The 12030-nt window shown below is 35.6% G+C and overlaps 1 protein-coding gene across 1 annotated transcript; it reads right to left on the bottom strand.

Moving 5' to 3' along the window:
- Positions 1 to 3547: 3547 nt before the first annotated feature.
- LOC142107644 (forkhead box protein D5-A-like) lies at positions 3548 to 4591 on the bottom strand. The gene has a single exon (XM_075191202.1). It carries the CDS (start codon positions 4589 to 4591, stop codon positions 3548 to 3550), a length of 1044 nt encoding a protein of 347 aa, XP_075047303.1.
- Positions 4592 to 12030: the final 7439 nt, after the last annotated feature.

Raw genomic sequence — 12030 nt, forward strand, 5'->3', positions numbered from 1 at the left:
CATGATATGGTTTTGTGAATAATGATATTAAACAATCTTTGGTTGTGGGTGGGGAACATTAATAACACAATGATGGACATCTTGGTGAGAGGCATGTTGCACCATGTAAGGTGAATGTTATTTAATCAACTGTAATAATAAAGAAAGGACACTAGATGGCACTTAACAATGTCTCCCTATATGAGGATAGCAAATACGTGGACTATAGCTAGACCCGGGTACAAATTATAAACATCAATTAATAATATTATCTAGTTCTCGATCTTCAATCTGCATCATGAATAGATGCTATTGAGTATTACCATATAAAACGAATCTCATTTTTTCTCAGTTTGCATAGGGAATTCTGCGGTTCTGCATAATGTTCCATTCTCCTTGCTGGTAATTGGTTACATTGTTTGCTTGTGAGAAAAGAACCTAACAATGGGTTTCAGTGCAGTAGTGCCACTGTGATTCCTTCTTTACACAATGCATGGAAATCTGGCACCTGGGACCTAATGTTCACATTCACTAAGCTACATTAACAAAACATACAATACAATTACAGCAACACTGAGCATTACACATGACAATTGTCATACAGATTAATTCTCTGACATATACAGTATATAGCTACCGAGTCTATAAAAGGCATATTTCACATTTATTTTCTCACATCATGGAATCAAAATTGATTACCACTGAGGAACACATAATATAGTATAATTACAAACTATATATATAAAAAAAAAAAAATGTTTTCATTAATTACAAATAAAAACAGACAAAACTCGATTAAATAAGTATCCACAACACTTATATTAATACTTGCTAGAAGAACCTTTAGCTACAATTATAGCTGAGAGTCTATTTAGGTTATTCTACTAACTTTGCACACTGTAATTTTTGCTGATTCTTGCTCATAAGATCCACTTACCTAAGTACATGTGTGTTAAGAAGTCAGAAACTTAATTCACTGGTGTCCATCTGTGTGCAACTAAAGTATTTCAGTTGATTTCAAAATAAATACACCTGTCTGTGAGAGATCTCATATTTGGTTAGTACATTTCCAACAAGTACTTCATCATGAAAAGCTACCAATATTCAGAAAAGAGAAATCTGAGAAAGGGGTTATTAAAAGCATCAATTAGGGTAAGAATAAAATAATATTGAGAAAATGTTAATATACACTGGTTCACTGCTAAGTCCAACATAAAAAAATGGTGATATTATGGTTCGACTGTGAATTTGCCGACAGAATCCCGAGGATGCATATGATAACCAAAAACATATGCCAACTCTGGAGGGGATGCAGCCCCTAATGGCAGAGATAAGAGAAACCGTCCTTAGGATAACGATAGTCCTGACATTTCGCAAGTCTGCACAATATGTGAGGGTGGGAAAAAGAAAAACATTGCTGAAGAATATTCACAATAAATGTACATTGAGTTGTCCAAAAAGCACGTGGGTGCTGTACATGCCAAGTGGGAGGAGATCATATTGTCTGCCGCAATATTTTGACAGATCTAAAACTATATATCATCCCAAGACCACAATCCCTATGTGAAGCAAGCTGGGTGCATAATGCTATGGGTATGCTGCAGCTTCAAAAAAGTAAAACTTGTCAAAGCAGAGGGAATAATGTATGGAGCAAGATATTACCAGCAGGAAAGTGACACCTAGCATATAGCAAAATCTAAATTTGAGTGGAAGATTCCATTGAGAATCAGTTGAAATTATTAAAAAATTGCTGTTCATCGACAGTCCTCATTAAATTCAAGCACTATTGCCATTAAAGGTGCTTCAACAAGTATCTAATAATTATTGAATATTTGTGATTAAGTAAATGCTTTAGAATTGTTGGGTAATTTTTTTTTATATTGCAAAACTGTGTTTATCAGTAGCAAGAATTCACAAATAAACCAATTACATTCCATTATGTAAGAAAAAAATGTGAAAAAAAAAGCCAAAGGGGGTAAATACTTATTTTTTTGTATATTGCCAGCTTTTTTATTTTATTTTCCTGTGCATTATTGTCACGATATGCTCATTTTGGACCTCATTTAGATTCGAACGCAAAGTCCGTTTTAGGCGCATCCAACAAAAAAAAACTATCATGCATGTGCAGAATGCACCAAATCCACCTGCATCTTGGATATTTGCGCCTAAAACAGACTTTGCGTCCCACTCTAAATGAGGTCCTTTATCTTCCGGCACAAAATAAAGGCTACTACTGCAACTACTGGGACGAAGTGTTAACGAAATTTGAATACACAAGTTTTTTCTTATTTCAAATTGTAGGAAGGAAAATTGCTGTACATGCTGTCTCATTTACCTGACCTTCAGATATCACAAAGGGTACTGATGTACCTCCTCATCTTTTGACTCTCCGGTATGCATTTTTGTGGCTTGTTTTCAAAAAGCATCGTTTACTTATAAAGGACATTCTATGAAGTGTACAGTACATATACAAACTATTCAAAATGTACCTGCTGTTATTCGATTTGGGCATGGTAGGAATTAAGAGGAAATATATATTACACCTTTGCTATATTACCATCCGTGTAAAACTACTGTATATCAAAATTTAATTTTTGTTTTGTGATGTTTTATTCCTTATAATATCGCTTGCCTACGATTTGTTTTTTTGGGGGTTTTTTTTGCAACTGAAGCTTCTATCGTGCTAATGAAGAAACATAGCTTGTTTTTTCAAACGATTAATTTAATTGTCGGTTTGAATAAAAAAATATTTAAAAGCTTTCATGATAGTTGTCAGTGGACAAATGGGAATAGTAATTGTGGATGTAAAGAAAGCTTTACCCTCTGATTTAATTGCGTTTATTTCGTTTCTTTATTCTTATGAAATGTAATTGTAAATAAGCATGTACATGAATGTGTATTACTATCAATTTCTGTGTGTTATATTTGTTTTACTTTTATCAAAATCTCTTTATCTCAGAAACAATATAACCGCATCCATGTTATGTGCTAGTGTTATAAAGTTAAAATAAATAATTAACTTCAATGAGATACTATGTGTTACTAAACAACTGTAAACATCAAATAATTCAGGTTGCGAACATTTAAAAAATATATTTCACAATGCAAGGATACAACTCTGCAGTAACTACGATCGCAAATAAATATTTTTATTTACAATTTGTATGGAAATACCACACCTACTGCAAGTCAGGTCAATGACAATAAATATCTTAATATCCAAAATAATTACATTTCAGATTAGTCACAAAATAAAACAAGACGATAGGAAGTGTAAACAGCACAATGACACAAACATTCATAGACCAATGTCATAAACAGCAATAACCATTAGCTTTAAAATTATCTAGTGCGTGTTAGTTTTATCACTAAGTAAAGTTTCTGTCGAGAATCACATACTGTGAATAATAATATTAATATTTACAATAATAATACAAGCATTAGAACGTTGACTTAAATCCAGATTGGTAATTAAATAGTATAAGTGAAAGCAGCACAATGGGATTTCCTCTCTTGAGTCTGATATTTAGTGGCTTAGGTACTGCAACAAGTAAGGTTTATATAAATCTCAAAAGCCACCGGGGAACCTCATCTGACAGTACTGTCTGTCCCCATAGGACGTTAGTATAGGGCCCGTATTTATATTAAGGACTGCTGGCAGCACGGAGGCCGATCTCTGTAGGAAATGGCTGTAGTTCCAGGGCTGGTGAAGGTTTGGGAGGGAGCGATCGGGCTCCGGTTTCTTCATGATATTCTCTATGCTGAAAGAGAACTTGTTTGGGGAGCTGTTGTGTTGGTTTGCAGGAGCCTGGGGTTTGATCTCTATGTTTAGTCCTTGGATATTGCTGGAGAGTTTTCCACTTATAACATCCTGATAATGGATCTGATGATGCCCAGGGAGGACCAGTCTTTCGGGTATTGGCATAGATGTTAGCGCATTAGGCGGAACAAAAGTTTGTGTTTGGCGAACTCTGTAAGTCCTGTAGTAATGCAATGGGGGGTAGACCATTAAACCATCTTTTAAGAACCTGTTGTGATGCCTTTTAAACCTTTTCCTGCGTCTTAGAAAGCTGCCGTTGTCAAACATGTCTTCTGAGGCTGGGTCCAAAGTCCAGTAATTGCCCTTACCAGGGTTGCCTGGTTCCCGGGGGATCTTGATGAAGCAGTCATTAAGGGACAAATTATGCCTGATGGAGTTTTGCCAAGCTGGAAACTTGTCTTTGTAATATGGGAATTTATTGCTGATAAAGTCACAAATCCCACTGAGAGTAAGTTTTTTGTGTGGGCTTTGGAGTATAGCCATTGTGATCAAAGCGATGTAAGAGTAAGGGGGCTTCACCAGCGTCCTTTTGGAATTGCCCCCAGCATTTTGGGTCTCCTCTGTAGTGCCGCTCTCGCCCTCTCCATATGAGTCACTCTCCGACTCCACAAAGCATGGTTTTGTGGGAGACATCTCCCCAACATCCAGGTGTGATGAACTAGGCTGCATACAGTAGTGTTGTTGGAAAGCACACCTATCATCATCTCCCAAAATATCAATTTCGTCGTCCTCGTCGGAGATCTTTGCAAAATACTGTTCTCCCGTGTCCCCGGTCTCCGGGCAGAAGCTCATTGCCATAACTGGCCCTGGATAACACCTACAAGATAACTCAGCACCTCTCCTCAGTCTTGTCTTCAGAGTGGCAAGAGGCTAACTGATGTACGGCTTCCTACTCCCCCTCCTCTTATAAGCGATGGTTTCTGAATGCTTGGACTCTTCCCCGAAGACACTGAGCCCTGTCAGGTAGTCATCTGCACTTGAATTGGAGATAATCTGGCAGATAAGCTTTTATGAGATGATCCTGCACCTGGAAAGGAGGGGTTAGATTGCCTTGCCTCTGAGGATGTGAATTAGCACTTGCTGTGCACATCAATAGACTATTGCAACTTTCATTATTTACAACACATGCCATGGTTTGTTAAGTTCAGTAATGTGGATCAATGTTTGTCCAGTCTGTTTACACCTTTTTCTGTCCTGTATCAAGAACTTAGCTTTGAAATCGTTACAGTAATTTCACATACTAGGTCTCAAGCCATACTAGTGGTGGTAAATCAATGTTCTGGTAGGCTGAGCCATAGACCTATTCAGGAACATAGAACTGATGTAGCATACTTTCTTAACTGTATATGTTCATTTTATATTTTAAGAATTATATTTTAAAAAAGGACATACATTAGATATCAAATCCATACGTTATAGATCTACTTAAATACCATAAGTCAAACACCAAAGTTAAATATAACTACTACATACCAGATAGATATATAGTGCACTAATAGCAGTACATAAATGAAAAGAATATATACAATTACATGTTGTTAGTAATATGTATTTTTACATAAGTGAAATGTATTTAGCTTCATATACACGAAACACTGCATATTTTTGGATTCATTAGTAAGTAGTAACCCAGTGACATGACAAACAGTTATTTGTTTTCATTCCTTCTCTATTATAAACTCAAATTAACAGGGCATATGTTACTTTTCATTTGCTACATGATGATTAATTCCAACTGTATTTGTGCCCTTTATTGCTTATATTTAAATAAACAACATACAATAAGCAATTAAATCAAAACATATATTTGTAAACAATATATTCTCCAATCTATTTCATTACAAACTTAAATGTCATTCCACTGTATTTTAGTAATAGTTATACCAGCATAAAAGTGGATGTGTATATCCTCATTTATCTATCTGCATGTATATGTGTGTGTGTGTGTGTGTGTGTGTGTGTGTGTGTGTATATATGTATATATATATATATATATATATATATATATATATATATATATATGTGTGTGTATATGTATATATATATATATATATATATATATATATATATATATATATATTTTTATATTTAGTATTATACTATAGAGAGATTCTAATGAAAGGGACTAGAACATTAGAATGCATAATTGCAAACTACACTTCTTTGCAAGTGAAATATAGATACAAAGGTGGACTTTAAACTCTAGTGTGTGTGTGTGTGTGTGTGTGTGTATATATATATATATATATATATATATATATATATATATATATATATATAGTCTTGATAAAGGGCTGTGTGGAGCCCGAAACATTGTCCAATTTTTAATGAAATAAATACTTTAATAATCTGGAAAAGTCCTGTGAGTACCTCCTAATTATACTATTTTTTACATTCATGTTAGTGGAGTTCCTGCACCCAGGCTGGAGAAATATCTACTAATGTGAGTGCCTTTCCTGTTATGTGATTTATATATATATAGTATTATAATATAGAGAAATTCTAATGACGGTGACTATCTTTAGAACATTAGAATGCATACCTGCAAACTACACTTCTTTGCAAGTGAAACATAGAAACACATTTCAAAACTTAAATATATTTATTTACAATTTTTAAATGTATTGAGCATAGTATAATGTCTCCCATATAGCAAATTTGGGATTAGTAGCAAATATCCTTTTTGGTTAAGCTATGTTGGAGCTGTAGTGTATAGATAGAAGGCTAGGATGTGAAGGAAACAGTTACTTTGCATCTGAACACAAGTGGCTAAACCACGCCTGCTATTAAAATGAAGTGTGTTTGTAAACCTCTGATGTATTGCAGGTGGTTTTGGCCATGGAAATGGTTGAATGAATGAAAGGACACCCACCTGCAATGTGAAAGAAAAGCTTGTAGCAGGAGAACATTAGCCTCCAAATTCTGCATATGAAGGTGGTGGAGGAAATGGCTAGGCAGCTCTGGTTTACTGATCACCACAGGGGTGCTTTCAAGAGCAGAGAGTAATAACCACTGAAAAGTGTTTCATTCCTGTATTGTACAATCTGCATGGGATCCATGCTGATCTCAATTAGAGAAGATCCCCATGCTATTCAATGGGAAGAATGCAGCATGGACCTTATTGCCCAATTGCCCATGCAGGAACCCAAGAGAACCCACAGTTGCTAACACAACAGATATTTGTTTAAGCCACTGTAGAGGGGATCACCCAGTCTTGCTCAGACATTGCTTCTGAGGTCCCTTCTGAACAATCTTCACAACAGTTAACAATGTTTGAAATTGAGATAGATTAGGTCGAAAAGATAAACTTGCACAAAGTTTTAAATGTATATTATCTTTTGCAGTTCCAATAAATTCTCCTAGAGCTAACTTTTTTTTTACTTTTTATTAAATAATGCTGCAGGTACAAATACATTTACATGAGGGTTGCACTAAAGACATCACAATATTTTTAACAATATTTTGGTAATAGCGTTTAAGCTTGTATGTATTCACCTTTTACACTGTAAAAGTATATATAGGCAGACATACATCATATGATCTAGCAGTGTCTGAAAAGATTAAATACTATAAATGTTTACACACTATTTGGAGGTTTCTTAAGTGCAAAACAGGTCCTATTTCCATGTCATCGGTTTTGAAGTCAATAGGATGTATATTATGAAGTGGTGCTATTTGCATAAATATATTAGAAACCATACCTATAAATCAGATGCATTTTTAAAATGTTCTAATCTGTGCTTGAATACAGACATCTATTATCAAAGTGATTGCTATGAGTTACACTACGCTTGTGCACAATGTACAGTGTTATTAAATAATACAAAATATAGATTTTGTGTTCTTCATAGGGATCAGTTACCTTAGTAACACTAAATGCTCCATTCTCCTTGAATTTAACTGTGTGACTGTAGAAGAGAATAGATGGAAAAGAGAAGCCTTGTTTTCAGGATCTAAGGTTACTTTCAAATGAACAATTAATATATCACTTTTATAACATATAGGACCTCATTTAGAGTCGGACGCAAAGTCCGTTTAAGAAGTGTAGGAGTGGAAGTGTGCCGCAGCTTGGTAGGGTATTACAAGTGGCAAGCAACCCCAGTTGCGTCCCACGCTTAATACCCTTTTCGAGCTGCGAGCAGTTCCTGCAGCTAGCTAACCGCTTGCGCCACCTAACTCCTGCCGCATAGCTTTAGCCCTGTTTTGACATGTGTTGCGTCCATGCCTCACTGTGACTAGGATTTACTTACATGGTCACGCCTTCACAATTCCGAGTTCCTCCCATTCTTTCATAGTAAATCGCAAGCTGTTGCAAGTGTTAATTGCGTCCAAGATGCAGGCGGATTTGGTGCTTTCTGCACATACGTGATAGTGTTTTTTTGTTGGATACGTTTAAAACGGACTTTGCATTCGACTCTAAATGAGGTCCATTGTGATCACCAGAGTTTAAATACACCCACAGATGCTGTAAACAGTCTATGAATGTTAAATATGAAACTCTATCCATCACTATGTGTCATTTTAGGAGTGAATAAACACCACATTTATGACTCATATGCATTAAATGAATTACTGTACTTAACTCTGTTTAAGTTTATTGAATTTTGTAAAAAAAAAATGGCAGAAATCGGAGGTCATATAGATATTTATACAGTTTTAGTCCTACTTTAAATTTATACACAGTCATTCAAAAAGTGGTTTTAGATGCCAGGAAAAGGCACCCACATCTTTGTAAGTAAGTATTTAGCTTAGTATTATAAATTTCATTAAATGCATAGTTGTAGGTTACTAGTCTGAGTACTTTTTTTAGGTTTCTAAAATTGTTCCAATAGATTTATTTATGCATTTTGTTTACTAGCAAGCAAAACCTTTTTATTCTGTATAAAACAAAAGTTCAGACAATTTTGTGATTATACGGCATTGTAGCGACAATAGCAACAATGTATGTGTTTGCTTGTTGTTTTTACTGTTAGTTGCTCTTCATGTCAATAAAAATAATCAGATAAAAAAAACAGAAATTTCTTTCTCATAAAAATAATAAATGTAAACATCAGATATTGTTTATTTATATAGCGCCACAATATTATGCAATGCTTTACAGAGAAAATGTAATCATCTCCATCAGTTGGAGCTTACTGTCTTAATTCCCTACAGCATACTCAGCAGTCATTTAACCAACCAGAATGTTTTTGGACTGTGGTTGGAAACCAGAGCACCTGGAGGAAACCCAAGCAAACACAGATATTGTCCTGTTTAATATCAAACCCATTTCCTCCACGCTGGGAGACAATCCTCACCACTGTTTCACAATGCTACAGCTGTCAATTGTTTTAAGAGGCGAGTAGGATTTAATGTGAGATATTTGTTTTATTGTTTATGCGCTACCATGCTCAACTACGTCTCACACATCTGAAAAATATTGTTAGATTTTCAAGAAACAATTCATTCATTAATCTATCAAAATACATCCTGATAAATATTTCTCTTTAAGTGATATTCTTATAGTCTGTGTATAAATGTATGTGTACATCTAACACATGAAAATCTTATTTTTCTTTGTTATACTAATCTTACACAAACATAATATACATACTTATTATAAACAGAGAAGAAAAAGTAAAGACTGTGCACACAAACATAAAATACTCTTGTCCTCTAGGTTTGTTTTCTTTGGGAAAAGCTTTGTTATCCTTTTAAACCATAATACAGTCCACAAAGAGGTAAGGAACAGAGTACACAGTGCTTTCTTATTCAATAAGAGTTCATTTCCCAGTGTCTGTTGGCACAGCCCCCTTCCTGTAGTGTGAAGTAGCAACCCCTCAGTGTTAGCTATCTTCATGGGTCCTTCCTGAGGACTTTCCATAAGAAAGGCCAGTGTCACACAGGTTCCAAGTCTTGCAAAGGTGCAGGTGCTAATCTGTGAAATGTCACATTGATGATGAGACCATTAGCCCCAGCTTGTGACTTTTAACATTGGTAGGTTGAAAACTGGGTCTTTTCTATATTTTTGACCAGTGTGTTGTCTTTGCAGGGAGCTTCAGCTTTAAGATTACTGTCTTGTTCTGGTGGAGGTCGATTTTTTTTTATAGAATACGGGTTGTGTACATTTTGTCATGTTTTACGTTTTGTGATGTTAACATTTATTAAGATTAAAATAAAAGAAGGCACATTGTGTAGCACTGTTGCCTCACAGATCAGTAGCTGTGGGTTTGATTCAGAGCAGAGTGCTATCAATGTGGAGTCTGCCTGGGTAGTGGGACTCCTCTGGGTGCTAAGGTTTTCTCACACATACTGGAAGTTTAATTGGCTTCCGACTAAACTTATTCTAACGTGTGTATGTGTATGTGTGTGTCTTTGACTGTGCTTGCTAGTTAAGGCTTACAATCTATGTCTACAATATTGTGGGGCTCAGTCCCTTCCTCAGGTATTAGCAAAATATTGCCCACTTTGGTTTTTTTGGAAAAAAAAACTACGCCCAGCAGATAATTTGTTTCTTCATCTGACTAAATTGTGGCTTCTTGGTTATTTTTGTGCCTTAGATTTGAAGTTTCACTGGGGCAAGAAATAATGTAAACAAGAAAGCGTTCTCTGATTGTAAGCTGCTACATAATATTATTGGTTTTCTTAAAAATAAATGGTAATAATGACAAAAAACATATACAAATAGCCAAATAAAACATGAGAACCAACCTTATATGTAAGCATATATATGATCATGAAGATTAGATGAAGTCATTTGTGCTTCATCCTCGAATATAGCTTCTTAAAGTTGTGCAGACAGATATGAACAAATGTCTGTATTCAATTTGGTGCTATCGCTACTTTTGATTATCAGCTGACTTCAGATTATCAATATTTTGATTCTTTGGTTTGGTTTTAAAACAGAATGCCCCCCTCCCTCCCTCCAAATACCACTTAATGAACCCTAGGGCTGCCAGCCAAGGAGGGTGCTAGCAAAATTGGAGGAACAAAAAGAGTGGAGCCCCCCTCAAATATATTATTAACAGCACTAGATTTTGCCTGTCTGGGCTGGTGAAGGTGTAAAAGGGAAACCCACACCTTGGGGTCCATCTGCCATAATGCCAAAACAGCCTAGGCCAGACAGCACAGGGCTGGATTCCCTAGCGAGATATGGGGCCCCACCATATGTATAACCAATCCCCTGCTGAAAAGCACTGGGGCTCTTCCCACACCCCTGAGGCAGTGTGTGTGGGGATAATATGAATTAAAAATAAATATATAAATCCATTTTGTCCATGGTGCACTACAGGTCCCACCATGCTCAGGCTGTCAATAAGCGTTTGGGCATGCTGGCGCTTGTAGTGCTACAAGCACCATCATACCCACGGCAGCCAGGGCATGCTGGCACTTGGGGAACCACAAGTTATTATTTAATATTTCAAATAAAGTGCTGCAATATTTGGTATTATTTTTGTTACAGATGACCAGACTCTCCCTTTCGATTATGGAAGCTTGCTTTTGTTTATTAGAATTTGAGTGCCATTTATAGGGTTTATTTTTGTCTCTTAATGCAGACACAGTTGAAATATGAATATGTTGCTGTAACAGCTTTTTTTTTTTAGCTTTCATTTACTAATGTTTTTTATGTATCAATCTCTATTTTATGCTTTCAACAGACTAATATACACATTTATTCATTGTTTTGGTTATACTAGGGCAACTTTTTAGGCTACTCAGTCCATCTAAATTTATTTTATATATATATATTTCAGAAAGTCATGCTCTCACATAGCAACTGATGCTAAGGAATAAAAAATAGATCTGTAAATCTGTGTAGTATGTTGGCATTATATAAATAAAGGTAAATAAATAAAATCCATGCCAGTTTTTCTCCGGCTTTTTGTAACTTGTTGCAGTGTGTAACCGTCTCTGCGTATTTATAGTGCAATATTAGTGTGAAGCCTAGGGCTGTAGTTTGCGGTTTGCCCACCCCAAAATGACAGATGCAATTTGCAATGAACTTCCCAGAGGCATTCTGGGAGATGTTGTTTCCTGAATGAGTGCACTAATATACCAGTGATTTGCAGGGTATTACACAAACATAGCTTATTAGTTTAAAGCTAATCCTTTATTTCACCTATTTTGTTATGTAAGTTGCTAGAGCACATTTAACTTATTTCAACATATATGAAATTGGAGAAAATAGTATTATTGAAAATAGAAGTGACGTTGAAGTCAGTGGAGCAATTGTTAATGATACCCTGACGAAG

Source organism: Mixophyes fleayi, chromosome 1 (genome assembly GCF_038048845.1).
Source record: "Mixophyes fleayi isolate aMixFle1 chromosome 1, aMixFle1.hap1, whole genome shotgun sequence".
In the NCBI taxonomy this organism is placed as follows: Eukaryota; Metazoa; Chordata; class Amphibia; order Anura; family Limnodynastidae; genus Mixophyes; species Mixophyes fleayi.